Raw genomic sequence first — 15,693 nt, 5'->3', positions numbered from 1 at the left:
AAAGAAGCCACCACAATGAGAAGCCTGTGCACCACAACGAAGAGTAGCCCCCACTCACCGTAACTAGAGAAAGCCCATGCATAGCAACAAAGACCCAACACAGCCAAAAATAAAATGAATAAATAAATTTTTTTAAAAAAATTGAAAGTCGATGTAATTCACTAGTCCATTTTTACTTTTCTATACTTTGCCCAAAGACCTGCTGGGACTACACTAAACTTTTAATGGAAGAGTCTAAACTGCTTCTAAAAGAAATAGTCTACTGACAAACTTATCATTAGTCACATATGAGGGCTCCCCTATACGATCAACTTCTAGCCTTCACAGAACTTTAACATTCTGTTCTCCTTATATCAGAGATCAACATTTGAAAAGGAACATAAAGAATATAAAAAATCCCTCATCTTTTGCAGAAATAGAATGACTATTACACTGTACACTGGTTCCCAGTAAATCAGTCCATGCCTAGTGTAGTTCAAGAAAAAAAAAAATCTTTCTTAATGGTCCCTTTAATTAATGAAAGAAAAAGCCCATGGTTAGATAAAAATCTCACTATGAATTAGAAATGCACTAGAGCAACATGGTGTGCACTCAAATGCACTCCAACCCAGGAAACTTGTAATGAAGTTTCTCAACAAAAGGAACTATAAGATAGAGAAAGATCATTCTTTTAGGCATATTAAAGCACTAATTGATTAACATCATTGCTGTTGTTAATAGTATCACTGGAAAAAAGAAAAATAGTATCACTGGTTGCCCCCAAAGTTAAGGTGGCCTAGGAAAGCAACGGTTAGACCAGATATTGAGAACTATATAACTCAGCATGTTCTCTTCCTAGGAAATTCAGAGATATATTTTGTGTTCAAAATATACCCTTAACCCAAAAGTTCTGGTACATTTATCTACCTTTTTCATTACCTAACTTAGTTTCACTGGCTTTATTGGTACTCCCTTAAATCCATTTTAGAAATAGGAAAATATAAATAAGAAAATATAATACTGAGGTTAAAGAGATTGTACTCATTTTATTTTATTATTTTTTAAAATTTATCTATTTATTTGTTTCTTTTATTTTTGGTTGTGTTGGTGCGCGCCGGCTTTCTCTAGTTGTGGTGAGCAGGGGCTACTCTTTGTTGCGGTGCACGGGCTTCTCATTGCAGTGGCTTCTCTTGTTGCGGAGCACAGGCTCTAGGCATGCAGGATTCAGTAGTTGTGGCACGTAGGCTCAGTAGTTGTGGCTTGCGGGCTCTAGAGCGCAGGCTCAATAGTTGTGGCACACGGGCTTACTTGCTCCACGGCATGTGGGATCTTCCCAGGCCAGGGCTTGAACCTGTGTCCCTTGCATTGGCAGGCGGATTCTTAACCACTGCGCCACCGGGGAAGCCCTGTACTCATTTTAGAATTGAGAAATACTACATTACTTTTTGAGCTATAAAGAAGGACAGATGTACCAAAAACACAGTAGTGAAAAAGGATGGACTGACATTTCAACCAAAGGTTAAAAAAATAGTAATTTTTAGTCTCTTTTCGATCAACAAACATAATGGGTTTACTTTACCTTAATTTCTATCCTTGCTCTGTGAGGAAAAAGCTGTCCAATCATAGAAAAGTCAGTTCCTACCATGCTGATGGCTAAGAAAAACATATCTGTTTCTGTAAAAGTAAAAGATTTAGAAAGACTGAGAATAATCTTCTAAATATTTCAGAGGAAAAAAATCTTACCGAAGTATATATTTTGAGTTAAAAATAAATTTGACAGTACTTAAGTTTTTTATTAAAGTCCAGTAAATCTTTTATCATAGAAATATATATCTACATACACATACATAGACATATCTCAATTTTACTGCAAGGAACCTCATGGATCTATAAACACCTTCTTTAAACTTTTATATAGAAACATGGTTTAAGAAATTTGCATGTTCAAACCAAAGCAGCTGGAATTTTTAGAAAGACATTCTGCCTATCTGGTCTCAAGTGCCTTGAAGAAAACTGTCAGTCATAACCAGTATAATACTGCTGTTATGTAGGCAACTAAGACGTTCTAAGTAGTATGTGAAAGAAAGTAGCTAGAAAAATACACAAGAAACTGCTAATAGAAGTAACCTCAAGAGAACAGGATTGGGGAAGTCAAAGAAGTGAATCTTTCTTTTCATTCTGTATTATTCTGTTGTGTCTGAATTTTTTCCCAAAATAAACTGTATTATTTTTATAATAAAAGTAAGTACTAAGCAACAGCTTGCAATAGGTAATATATACTTTTCTAACTGTGTACTTTTTATCATTAAGACTGTGTTACACAATACTGAGGTAGAACATTATTAGGAGCATTAAAAATATTGTTCATTTTTCATTAAAATGGTATTTGTTGTACAGGGATTTGACAAAGAATATTCCAGCCAAAATGACCATAATGCTAACTCCTCAAAAGATTTCTAAGATAAAGTCAGAGGTATAGTCACATTGTGGGGGGCAGGGGAAAGGTGCCAATAAAACTAGCTAGAGAAAAAAATTTGCTAGTTTTTTGTTTGTTTGTTTGTTTTTTTACTTAGGGGAGACCTGGTTTAATTCAGAAACCGAGAAAATAATTCACCTTATTTCCAATAAATAATCTACACAATTTAAAATGAAAATCAGTTACCTTTATTTGACCATGGTTTAGAGTAATAGTTTTTCCTAAAGCTGGAGTACGTAGTTGTAGAACCACGCTCAAATATGGGGTCATTTTCCTCAACAACACAGGGGCCTTTGGTCCTTAAAACTTCTACAGTTAAACTGAAAAACAAGTAAGGAAACAAACAGTGAGATTTTAATAGCTATATTTTGAAATTTACTATGGTAAAATCATATCAAAAGTATAATATACATTTGAAGTACGCATATTTTCCAAGAATCTGCAGATTTTCACTCTAGGAAGCAAAAAGAAATGTCAACTTTTTTTCAAAATCCTTAACAGCAATATAAAATTTACAAAATATCTTTAGGCCACCTAAATAATTGTTTTTTACTGACTTCTGCATGCCCCCTATATTTAATATATATTATCTTATCATGCAATACCCAACAGGGGATACTGCGAAATATAAGCATTTTATATTTACATTTTATATTCCTGCACACAAAGCAGTTAAATATGCTTTTAAGAATTTAATTACCAATAAAATCATCATCACCAAATAGTGGAAACAATATGCAAAAACAATTATCATTAATAGCATTACATTTACGTTTATCATAGAATTTACATAGTATAAAACAATTTATTACTAATAAAACTGTCAGAAGACTTTCCATCCCTCTTTTTTATTTCCTTACTAATTTAACTTTTTTTATTTTTAAAAATATTTATTTGGGGCTTCCCTTGTGGCGCAGTTGTTGAGAGTCCTCCTGCCAATGCAGGGGACACGGGTTCGATCCCTGGTCCGGGAGGATCCTGCATGCTGCGGAACAACTAGGCCCGTGCACCACAACTACTGAGCCTGTGCTCTAGAACCCATAAGCCACAACTACTGAGCCCACGGGCCGCGACCACTGAAGCCCGCACGCCTAGAGCCCACACACCTAGAGCCCGTGCTCTGCAACGAGAGAAGCCACCATGGTGAGAGGCCCACGCACCGCAGCAGGGAGCGGCCCCCGCTCGCCACAACTAGAGAAAGCCTGTGTGCAGCAACAAAGGCCCAATACAGCCAAAAACAAATAAATAAATTTATAAATTAAAATATTTATTTATTTGGCTGCACCAGGTCTTAGTTGCAGCACACAGATCTTCGTACCCTCGAACGGGATCTTTAGTTGTGGCACGCAAGAATCTTTTAGTTGCGGCACGCAGGATCTAGTTCCCCGACCAGGGATCGAACCTGGGCCCCCTGCATTGGGAGCACGGAGTTTTAACTGCTGGTCCACTAGGGAAGTCCCTTATCTTCTTTTTTTAAAAACACACATAAGAAAAAAAAAAAAAAAAACCACATTGGAAAGACAACTAAATTCCACAATGCCAAATTTGAGAAATTTAATGTTATAACTAAGAAATTAAGCCAGAAAGTCAATTAAAAATCATAAAATATGTTAAACCTATGTTTCATTGTATTTTCAATAGTTAACACCACACACCAGAATATGGTATTAGTTAATAATACATAGCTTGAATATTGACATCAAGGCTGAGTCAATCTTCGAAATATATTCTCAGTGGAGGACATCATGTGATTAGTTCAATAGCTCATCTCAATTACCAGTAAAATTAGTAAAACAATGGTAGTAAGTTAGTGGGTGGAAGGTCAGTAGTACCATCTTCTCATATAAAGGACAGCATTATAAAAATTTCTGAAAATTATAAATGAATGTAACCCATCTTTCTATTTATAACATCCATTATGCAAATATAAACATTAGAGTCTAAGTGACAGTGACAAATACAGAAACTCAATGTCTCATTAGACAAAGCTCATTTGTTCTCATAAAACCACAATCTATCTCTCTCTCTTTTTTAACTTACCTTTCTTCATCCAAAATAATAGAACCATCTTCTGCCACTTTTACTCGAGGAACCAGCAATGGCCCATCATCCATCTCCTCTTCTATTTCTTCATTATCTTCACCATCAGGAGTACTCTTACCTTCTTGCCTACCAAATGTAAAGGTAGGTTAATTCATACAGCTATGAGAAATATTCCCTGAACATTATGAACTTCTAAAACACATTACTGCACTTTCAACCTTCTAGCTATTTCCCACTTTCCCTATAACCTAATTGAAAATACTATGTGTTGTTAAGGCCATGGTTATAAGATTTTCTCAAATTTTATCTAGTAGCATTTAATAGGAGTCTTTACTCTATTGAAGAGAAATAAATGCTCATCTTTTCTATCTCAACAGAGTATAAGAGTAAACCGTCCAATAGCATGGAATTAACAAAAATAACCCTTACAGCATTAGTTTCCAGATCATGTTATTACCTCTTCAGAACAACCCTTGGGGGTTAGTTTTTCATGCCCATTTGAAACTTGGAGAAGATAAATTACTTTTGCTCTAGATTACACAACAGTAAGAACAGACCAAGAAGCCAAACAGTTTTCCAAATAATGACTCCAAATTCCATATACTTTCCATTCAATTACATTATCTCCTTAAGGTCTTATTGAAAGAAACATAACCTATAAATCTGTAAAAACATAACCTATTTCTGAAGCTTGTGAGTTCTGCTTTAAAACAATGTGGATTCTAAGAAAGGGTAATCATTATGGGGAATTTCCTGGCAGTCCAGTGGTTAGGACTTGGCGCTTTCACTGTCGTGGCCCGGGTTCAATCCCTGATTGGGGAACTAAGATCCGGCAAGCCACACGGTGTGGAAAAAAGAAAAAAAGAGTAATCATTACTTAATGATTGTTACTTGAAGCAACAACCAGAAAGTCCCAATGTTTCTGCTAATTTTCCACAATTCCCTACCTTGAATTACAAGTCTACAATAACTTCCTAGGAGGTCTCTTGGAGGGATTTCTTAGGAATAAACTAATATATGACAGTGAAGGCTTGAACACAAAAAGAGACTCTCTAACTGGCATCAAAACTATACCTACTGAAAAAACAAAAAACAAAAAACAAAACTATACCTACTGAAGGAAAGTGTATACAAAATGCTTAAAAAAAAAGAAAAGGAAGGGGAAAGGAGAAAGGAAAGAAAAAGGAGGAAATAGAAAAAAACTATATGTTTGCTTGGATAGACATAGACTAGAATTAGAAAGATAAGTTAAAAATGTGGTAACATTTGTGGCCTCCAGGAAGACGGACTAGACGGCAGAAAAACAAAGTTGGAAAACTTTTCTCAGTACACTTTTGTTCCTTTTGAATTTTGTACCATGTGAATATTATTATTCTGAAACAAAACCCTTTTTAATTCTAAACGCTTTAATTTAAAATCATAACTCTATTTATACATGTAATATACAAGGAGTGTGAGGCTTTTATGTTGACTTAAATCAAGCAGTAACTTTTATTCTTGTGATTCCATTTAAAAATTCCTATCACATGTAATTTAACTAAAACAGGAAGCATCATTTGTTTTTTTTTGGGTTTTTTTTTGTGGTACGCGGGCCCCTCACTGCTGTGGCCTCTCCCGTTGCAGAGCACAGGCTCCGGACGCGCAGGCTCAGCGGCCATGGCTCACGGGCCCAGCCGCTCCGCGGCATGTGGGATCCTCCCGGACCGGGGCACGAACCCGCGTCCCCTGCATCGGCAGGCAGACCCTCAACCACTGCGCCACCAGGGAAGCCCTGATTTCATTTTTTTTTTAATTTACCCATAACAGAATATATTCAAAACAGATGAGATGCTTACTCTCTTGTCTGGACTGGTGTCAATGATTTTTCAGTTTTCTTTTCTTGCTCCAGTGAAGAACTATTAAACACAAGTCAAAACATACCTTTATTAATAAATAAGTAATTTACATTTCGTCAATTCTATCTGAGGAAGAAGCAAATAATTTTAACTTGCAATTTTTTTATGATATACCATAACACTACCATTAATGATGGTGTGGTCCAACACTCCATTCTTCAGTCAAAAACTTTTGTCATCAATATAAATAATTTGTTAGGCCCTAAGTAGGGAATACTTTTCCCTCTAATTCCTCAGTGAAGGCATGAAACAACCTAAGTGGCTTGTTTCCAACTCCTAGATGTCAAACAACTCAAAACCTAGGTTTCTGGCTCTTCTCTTAACTAAGCCAAAGATGTACTGAGCCTGAAAAAGACTACACTGAAAATATGCCATTACTCCTACATCCACCTGCTACACCATCAACAACACAGTGAGGAGATTTATTATAAACTCTCTGCCTCCCCAGGCTAACTTTGACTAAAGAAGCTTTGTTCTTGGAGGATTTGTTAATCAAATGTCACTGTACTTAACGAGGAGGTAGGATATAAAAATAAGATCACCCCTTTAGATCACCTTATAGTATGTAAGAAATGTAAATGGCAAACTTGATTAGAGAAAAGTTGTTTAGTTGGTTTTACTGCATCTCGGTAATAAAACAAAAGAAATTTTTTTTTAATCTCAGAGGTAAAGGGCATCTTTACCATCCCAAGAAAACAGTTACTTGAAATAGCACTAATTTTTTTTGTTGTTTTTTTGGTTTTTTTGCCTGTATTGGGTCTTCATTGCTGTGTGCGGGCTTTTTCTAGTTGCGGCGAGTGGGGGCTACTCTTCATTGTGGTGCGCGGGCTTCTCACTGCAGTGGCTTCTCTTGTTGCGGAGCACGGGCTCTAGGCACATGGGCTTCTCTTGTTGTGGCTCACGGGCTCTGAGGCGCAGGCTCACGGGCTCTGGGGCGCAGGCTCATTTGTGGCACACGGGCTTAGCTGCTCCGCGGCATGTGGGATCTTCCTGGACCAGGGATCGAACCTGTGTCCCCTGCATTGGCAGGCGGATTCTTAACCACTGAGCCACAGGGAAGTCCGAAATAGCACTAATTTTTGTTATAAAATTCTTATCCAAAGGACATCATATGTGCTATAAATTTTGTCAACATGTTGTTGGAAAACATGAAACCATACTTTAAAAGTGATACTTACTTAAATCACTATATACTCAAAGAAAGTAAAATAGAAATAAAGTTTACTTACGTCATTGGATTGTTATTTGGCAGGTAATATATGAAGTCTCTCATAGTCATTTTGGACCGATCTGGTGGCCTCTGACTTTCATTTACAGCATATTTGTTTTTCCATTGCTTCTAGATACACAAACACACAGAGATACGCTTCTATAAATATAGAAGAATTTTAGGGGAATTCCCTGGCAGTCCAAAATAATAAAAATATTATTTTAAAAAATAAAAATATTTTTAAAAATATTTTATTTTAAAAAATAAAAATAAAAAATAAAAATAATAAAAATAAAAATAAATTTTAAAAAATTTTAAAAAAGAAGAATTTTACATGTATATATTTAAGTATACAGCCTACTGCTGTACTCATTGCAAATGCTTGAAGATTATTCCTATCACAATTATGCCTAATTTGAGGAAAAAATTTATAAACTTATATTAAAAAGTTGTAGCACATAAAGGAGTTTTAAAACACTAAAGTGACTGGGACTTGGGACTTCCCTGGTGGTCCAGTCGTTAGGACTCCAGGCTTCCACTGCAGGGGGCCGGGGTTCGATCCCTGGTCAGGTAACTAAGATGCCGTGTGCCACGTGGCACAGCTAAAAAATAATAAATAAATAAATAAAGTGACTGGGACTGCATAAAAGCTCAATGTATAAAATCATGCTTACTGATGCTGACTAACTACAATAGTGTACTGAAAATTTATATATAGCTTTTATTTGCCCTGTAGTGAGTTGGAATTCTGTATATTTTATAAAAATCTTGAAGCAAATGTTTAATTTTTAATTCCCCCAAATAAATCTAACTAAGCAGATTCTAAAAAACAGAGAACATTTTTAGAGGCTTAGATTTTAGAAGATATGAATTCAAATCCCATATCCTCCACTGATGTTTGACACAAAGCAAACAACCTCTCTGAGCTTATTTCCTCCTCCTCCTGTGTAAATAGTGATAGCCACTTCACACAGCTGAGATATTTAAACGAGATAACGAATATAAAGCACCAAGGGGGAATTCCCTGGCAGTCCAGTGCTTAGGACTCCATGCTTTACTGCCAAGAAACTAAGATCCTGCAAGCTGTGCGGCACGGCCAAAAAAAAAAGCACCAAGATAAGTGCCTTCCTCTTAGTTAAAAAAAGGAGGGCATTCTATAAATTAATAATAAGAGCTGACATTTGTCGGGCTCTTACTATTTGCTAGACACTAGTCTAAATTTGTCAATTTAGAAAACATCACCAATTCATTTTGCTCAACTACACTTGTCTTAATTCAAATGAATATAACTTGCGTCAATTGGACATCTTCAGGAAAAATCTCACTGAAGGTTTAGTTTATAAATACATCTGTAGGCGTATCTGTATATGTGTGTGCACACATGTAAAACTTCTATTTGTGGCCTCCGCCAAAAACAATGAAAGATATAGATGAAAAAAATATACAAAAATTAATATCGTGGAAAAAATAGCTTATTAACTCTATAGTGCTTCTCAATCGTTCTGTTAACAAAAGGGGATATTCTGGGACTTCCCTGGCAGTCCAGTGGTTAAGACTCTGCGCTTCCATTGCAGGGGGCACGGGTCCAATCCCTGGCTGGGAAAGATCCAGCAGCCAAAAAACAAACAAACAAACAAACAAAAGGGGATATTCTATTACCATGAGGGATGTTACTTGGTTTTGTTTCCCTCATCAAAATGCTACAGATGCTTGTTCTTCCTCCAAATGATGCCTAACATAAAAACAGAAATCTAGCAGGCAACAGTCAAAATTCTGATTTTTCTACCATACCTTCTCTTTCCTCAATTCTTCTTTTAACATTTCTCTCAGTTTCTGGGCTTTATATATTCGGTATCTGTCTGAGCATGGCTGTTTCTCTTTTGTTGGAACAGGGTTTGGCTGTGGAGCTTCTTGATTAACTGTAGATAAAGGATGAGGTTCTGAAGGAACACTGACACTAGGTTTAACCAGACTAAAAGTACTTGATACTCGCTTTCTTCTCTGTGAAACAGTAGAGGAAGATTTACTGGATTCTTCAACATCCTTCCCACCATCAGTCTTTTCATCACTGTTGAAATTTTAAAAGAAAAAAATAAGGGCACCATGGATCTTCTTTTAAATATTTGAGCCTTAACAACTAGTCTGACAAAAACCCAAAAGAGCAAAATCTCATTATTAATAATCAATGACTTCAACAGAGGTTGCAATAAAATTTTTGTTCAGTACATCTTTTTAACAGATATGGAATTCTAATGAAGACTGATGATCCTTTTCAAACTTCAAATCCCTAAGAACATTATAGCACATAATTTTATGCTCATGCTAGGTACCTCAAAAAACAAACAAAAAAAACCTAAGTTACAAAACAAAGCTTAATTTGCCTAATTTGAATTATTCGATAACTGAGAGGTTTTTTTCTTTTGATAGTTCTAAAAAAAATTTTTTTAATTGAAGTATATAGTTGATTTACAATATTATATTAGTTTCTGGTGCACAGCATAGTGATTCAGTATTTTTACAGACTGTACACCATTAAATGAGAGTTGTTTTTTAAAATTAAGTTTATAATCCACATTGACACTTTCTAAAGTGATCTAAATTTTTGGCATTTTACTTTAATTATCAACTTGAGATCAGTTAAACCAAACAAAATATCAAACCTCTGAAATATTTGTATTGCAGTATTTGAAGACATTCATTTAGCTACATTAATCAAACCAAATTCTGTTTGAGGCAAAAATCATTTATCTTTTGTCAGGTATAACTCTACTTATTCAGCTATCAAAATAAACTCTTCACTCAAAAAAAGTACTCAGTAGGGACTTCCCTGGTGGCGCAGTGGTTGGGAGTCCGCCTGCCGATGCAGGGGACACGGGTTCGTGCCCCGGTCCGGGAGGATCCCACGTGCCGCGGAGCGGCTGGGCCTGTGGGCCGTGGCTGCTGAGCCTGCGCGTCCGGAGCCTGTGCTCCGCGGCGGGAGAGGCCACAGCAGTGAGAGGCCCGCGTACCGCAAAAAAAAAAAAAAAAAAAGTACTCAGTCACTTCAAATTACATATCCAAATTCAGATTGGATATAAATATTTCAGGAATGGCCTGAAAGCAAATTAAGAGGGTGTAAGTCAAGAATTAAAAGCAGTCTACTTTTTTCATATGTTATGATTAGTTTTATATAAAAGTGAAAAAATGCCTAAACTATAGAATAACTTTTCCAAAAAGTATCCAATTTAAATTCTTATCTCAGCCCTTATAATGTGATACATGTGCCATTTGCATTTCACCCAATCAACATGAATGCATAAGGACAGAACATATACCCTATGGATTTTTACAATTAGCAAAGACCCACCAAAAAAAAAAGGAAACACATGATAAAAAACCAAGTATAGTCCCTAAATGTCAAGTCTAAGAAAGCAATATCCTTGAGCTTAAATGTCTCAAGACTACAGAATAAGTAATTTACTAAATTATCAATAATCATACATTCACATGAAGTTAACAGGATCTCTGTGAACTTTATTAATTTAACAGTAACTGGTATTTCTATTCCACTGTTGGGAGAAATTCTGAAACAAATTCATGTAAGAAACTTGGAAATTACTAAGCATAATTAAGCTATCAAAATAATACTCTATACTAAGCACCTGCTGAGGTCAACAGAAGCCAAGCCAAAAGAGAAAAGAATAAAATTGTCACCTTCCTGTCACAGTATAAATTTATACCATCTCACTGTTATTTAATAGGGTTGATTTTCATTGGTTTCCTCACATTTATAGTATAAAAACAGAGGCCATTATTAGCTCAACATGTCTTAACTTTAACTACTTTGCTCCATCACCTTTAAACACCTAAAGGTAGGCAACTATTCTGTCATGTCCCGTGCAAGACAGTTTATATCAGTTATTTCTAATCTCCACAATAAAGAGTTACATTATCCCCATTTTGCAGATGAGTACATTCTGCCTGGGCAAAGTCCATAAACTGTTAACTTAAGTAGAAGAATCCTGAATCTAACTGTGGTACATGACACATGCTTTTCTGTTCAGAAAACATGGTCACCATAGTTAAAGGGGCACACCCTCAAATCAAAACAAGTAACCAGTTCCTTTCCATTGACATAAATCAGCAGAATCAAAGTAACACTGCTCTTCTTTTAAAAAAAAAATGTTTTCAAGATTTAAAAAAAACAACTTACTCCCGTAAAGTACTCCAAAAGAATGAAAACTGCGGTAATCTAAATGCTCTAATGAATAGTACCACGTGTGGATTTTCTTGAAGATTGCTAGACCTGGATTCCTCCCACCACCACTTGAAGACATGGTCGCCTCCCCGAGAATCTACACGCTGTAACAAAATCCACACTTGCCTCACCGTGGTTAGAGGGACCAACTACAGTTGGCAGTGTGTTCCTCGGCCTCAACTGTCAGGCTTAGTACAAGCGAGGGGGTACTTCTACGGTAAAGTTTCTTTGCTCAGCTTCCAGGTGACACGCCCGGAGAGGCGGGGCAGATGAAAATGCTCCCCTCTGCAAGTACTTACCTGCTCTTGGGAGTCTTTTCTCGGAGCTCCTTTTCCCCACAATCCACCGGGGGCACATCTGTGGATTCCGCTGGCTTTGGGACAGAGGCCGCTGCAGGCTCCGGCGGCCTGGGAGCCTCTCGTTCACGCTGTGGATTGGGGGCGGTGGAGCCCCTGGCGCCTGCTCCAGGCCTGACATTGGGCTTCACGCTAAGGCGTGCCCTGCGGAACATGGCGGAGCCAGGGGGCCCGGGGAGGCGACCCACGGCCGCTCTCAACCCCGAGCCCCTACCGCTGCCTGGAGAGGGCTTTAGGAACTACGCCCTTCCCACAAAGCCACACCAACAGCCCAGTGGGCAGCTACCGCAGTTTTACTCCCCCGCCGCCGCCTCCGATCTCCCGCCGCCGCCTCTTCTTCATGACCCTGCTACACTAACAGCTAAGTTTCCCCCGGTACCTCGTTCCCCCGCCCTCAGAGGGCGCCGGAACTGATTACGTCATGATCCAGCGCCGCGGAATGACGCACAGCACCGGAGCCATGGTAACCGTCAAGTTATGGAGCCTGGGTTACCGGTGAACCGGAAATTGAGACGCCAGACGGTGTACTTTTCCTTCTGCAGGGCTCCTTAGGATTTGTTCAAAAGAGCAGAAGGAGGTAGGCAGTCCTTCAGTCCAAACTTTTACAGGAACTATTAAAATTCCTGGCCGTAGGACTTCCCTGGCTGTCCAGTGGTTAAGACTCCGCGCGTCCACTGGGGGTGGTGCGAATTCCATCCCTGGTTGGGAACTAAGATCCCTCAAGCTGCGCGGCGAGGGGGGGCTGAGGGTGGGGGGGATGAGAATGCAGGCAAAAACAAAAACAAATTGCTGGCTTTTTTTTTTTTTAAGAGGGTCTGGTAGAACGCTGCCTGTTCATCAGCGCATCCCTAAGGCTTAAAAATTCTAAAACGAGGGGCTTCCCTGGTGGCGCAGTGGTTAAGAATCTGCCTTCCAATGCAAGGGACACGGGTTCGAGCCCTGAGCCCTGGCGGGGGAAGATCCCTGTGCGCCACAACTACTGAGCCTGAGCTCTAGAGCTCGCGAGCCACAACTACTGAGCCCCTGTGCCACAACTACTGAAGCCCGCGCACCTAGAGCCCGTGCTCCGCAACAAGAGAAGCCCTCACACCACAACGAAGAGTAGACCCCGCTCACCGCCAACTAGAGAAAGCCCAAGCACAGTAACGAAGACCCAACACAGCCATGAATAAATAAATATATATTTTTAAAAATTCTAAAATGAGTAGAACATAGATTAGAAATTAAAGTGTGAAGAAAGTGATAATAGATAACTCCTAGGAAGGGAACTGAGTTCCTGGGAAACACATCGTGGGAAAAAAGAACATTCACTGTATATCCTTGTTCACTTTTTAATGTGAATGTAATACCTGTTCAAAAATTATTATAGTTAATGGGAATTCCCTGGCGGTCCAGTGGCTAGGACTCCGCGCTTTCAGTGCTGAGGGTATGGGTTCCATCCCTGATCAGGAAACAGGTCCCGCAAGCCCTGCGGCACAGCCAAAAGTTTAAAAAGAAGAAAAAAAGGAAAAAAATATGGTTAAAACTTTGTAAATTTTTAAAAAAATATGTTATTAGGCTCATTTTGGGAGAAACATGGAACTTTTTAAATATATATATATATTTCTAATTTATTTTGCTGCACTGGGTCTTAGTTGCTGCACTCGGGATCGTCATTGTGGTATGCGGGATCTTAACTGGTGGCATGCATGCAGCATCTAGTTCCCTGACCAGGGATCGAACCCCGGGCCCCCTGCAGTGGGAGCTCAGAGTCTTACCCACTGGACCACCAGGCTAGTCCCAAAACTTTGTAAATTAACGTGAGCATTCTTAATCTGCTTCAGGAGAGAGCAACTGAGCAATAAGCAAGACATTCTGTGTGGGAAAGGAAAATTCAACAAATGAACAAGATAATTTAAGAATTATTAAATGCCATGAAAGAAATTTATAGGGTGATATGACAGAGGTTAATGGGAGGCTGGTTTACTTTATGTAGGGTGGTTAGGGAAGTCCTCTATGATGAGAGGAAAAATGTCCAGAGATGAGGCTGACTCTAGAGATTATGGGCCAGTGTTTGAACCAGTAGTACAATTCCCCTGATGCATAGAAAACAAAGGCCTGACTTCCTTCTTGGAAGGAGAAGAAAATTCTACAAGAACATCCTGCTACATTAATGACAAAATGTCAAAGGAATAAAATCCCGAACTGATTGAAGAGATTGCTAGGTCCAGAAGGAGAAAGAAGAGAGACAAGTGTTTTTAAGAGTAGGAAAGCAAGGCTGAAAGTACAGAGAGAAAAGATTCTTTCAAGACTGGGAAGGAAATGGAGGTCTGTGGGCTCCCTCCAGTACTCTGGAGAGAGAATAGGACCTCAAACACACCTAAGGAAGCTCAAGGACCTGAGAAAAATAACCCCTGCTGCAGATATCTCAGGAATCTTGGCGCTACTGCCAGAACCGTACAGCTTTGAACAACATATTCCAGTATAGACTGAAGACATAAGGCCTTTCCCCAAACGCTCTGTTTCACCTAAGAGTCTATGGTATTCCCACATTTCTGCAGGTAAAGAAGTAAATAATGACTAGGATTTAATTTCCTATTTGTAAAGGGATGGGAACAGAGTCAGATTCAATTTTACTATTTAACATAACATCATAAGCTATTTGTTACACATCCCAAGTTTGTACAGTGTTTTTTTCGAATTTTTGAATTTTATTTTATTTACTTTTTTATAGCACGTTCTTATTAGCCATCAATTTTATACACATCAGTGTATACATGTCAATCCCAATCGCCCAATTCATCATTTTAAAATAATTCTGAGACTCGCGTTTTGATCGTGGCTCAGCTCACGGCTAGCTGTGTGACCTTGGGCGGTCACATAATTCCTCCTAGTTTGTACAGTCTTAACGGCATCATAGTAATTTTAAAAGTCTCTAGTTTTCTCTGGCAGACACACCCAACATTTCTTGTATACATGGGATACATCATGTGTATCCCTACAACTCAAAAACTGTATTTTCGGTTGCAAAGAAAAAGCTCAGTTAGACTCTTAAGACCACATACAGAAACAACTCTACTTAAGTTCAATCCCAAACTCCTTCCCTCCCTTCCTCTTTAGATGGTCTCTTTATCTCTATAAAGAGCCTGGCCAGAAAGTCAATCTTTCCCCTGCTCAAGTTACTGCAGAAGAGGTCCCTACGTGGAGACACCTGGCCTGTAAGCAGTATTGAGGAGGAGGGGTGGGACATAGGGAGAGTGATAAGCATGAAAGGCTCTCTGAGGTTGAAAGAATGATGACAAGTATAGCTAGTATGTTGAGTGCTATCCTGTGCTGGGCACTTACTACTTCACATATATTAATTTGATTAATGAAGGAGGTACAGTTACCTCCCCATTTTACTAGTAAGGAAGCTTTAATGCAATGAAATGACATTCCCAAGTTCACACAACTACTCATTGGGAGAGCTGGGCTTTCAACCCAGACATTCCATCTCCAACACCCTCAGGTAATTTTTA

General features: G+C 38.5%; 1 protein-coding gene across 4 annotated transcripts in view; it reads right to left on the bottom strand.

Moving 5' to 3' along the window:
* Positions 1–12,576, bottom strand: part of BDP1 (BDP1 general transcription factor IIIB subunit) — an 88,203-nt gene extending 75,627 nt beyond the window's left edge. For all 4 annotated transcript variants that reach the window (XM_030845156.2, XM_030845177.2, XM_030845168.2 and 1 more), the window contains exons 1-7: positions 12,140–12,576; positions 9,395–9,671; positions 7,623–7,732; positions 6,334–6,393; positions 4,496–4,624; positions 2,642–2,775; positions 1,559–1,653 (exon numbers count right to left, since the gene is read on the bottom strand). In XM_030845156.2, the coding sequence (XP_030701016.2) occupies positions 1,559–1,653; positions 2,642–2,775; positions 4,496–4,624; positions 6,334–6,393; positions 7,623–7,732; positions 9,395–9,671; positions 12,140–12,351 (1,017 nt within the window). In that variant the 5' untranslated portion in view covers positions 12,352–12,576. The remainder of the gene's footprint in view (positions 1–1,558; positions 1,654–2,641; positions 2,776–4,495; positions 4,625–6,333; positions 6,394–7,622; positions 7,733–9,394; positions 9,672–12,139) is intronic.
* Between the last annotated feature and the right edge of the window lie 3,117 nt (positions 12,577–15,693).

Source organism: Globicephala melas, chromosome 3, assembly GCF_963455315.2.
Source record: "Globicephala melas chromosome 3, mGloMel1.2, whole genome shotgun sequence".
Lineage (NCBI taxonomy): Eukaryota > Metazoa > Chordata > Mammalia > Artiodactyla > Delphinidae > Globicephala > Globicephala melas.
Note: the sequence above shows the minus strand (reverse complement) of the source record. Positions and strands in the feature narration are given on the sequence as shown.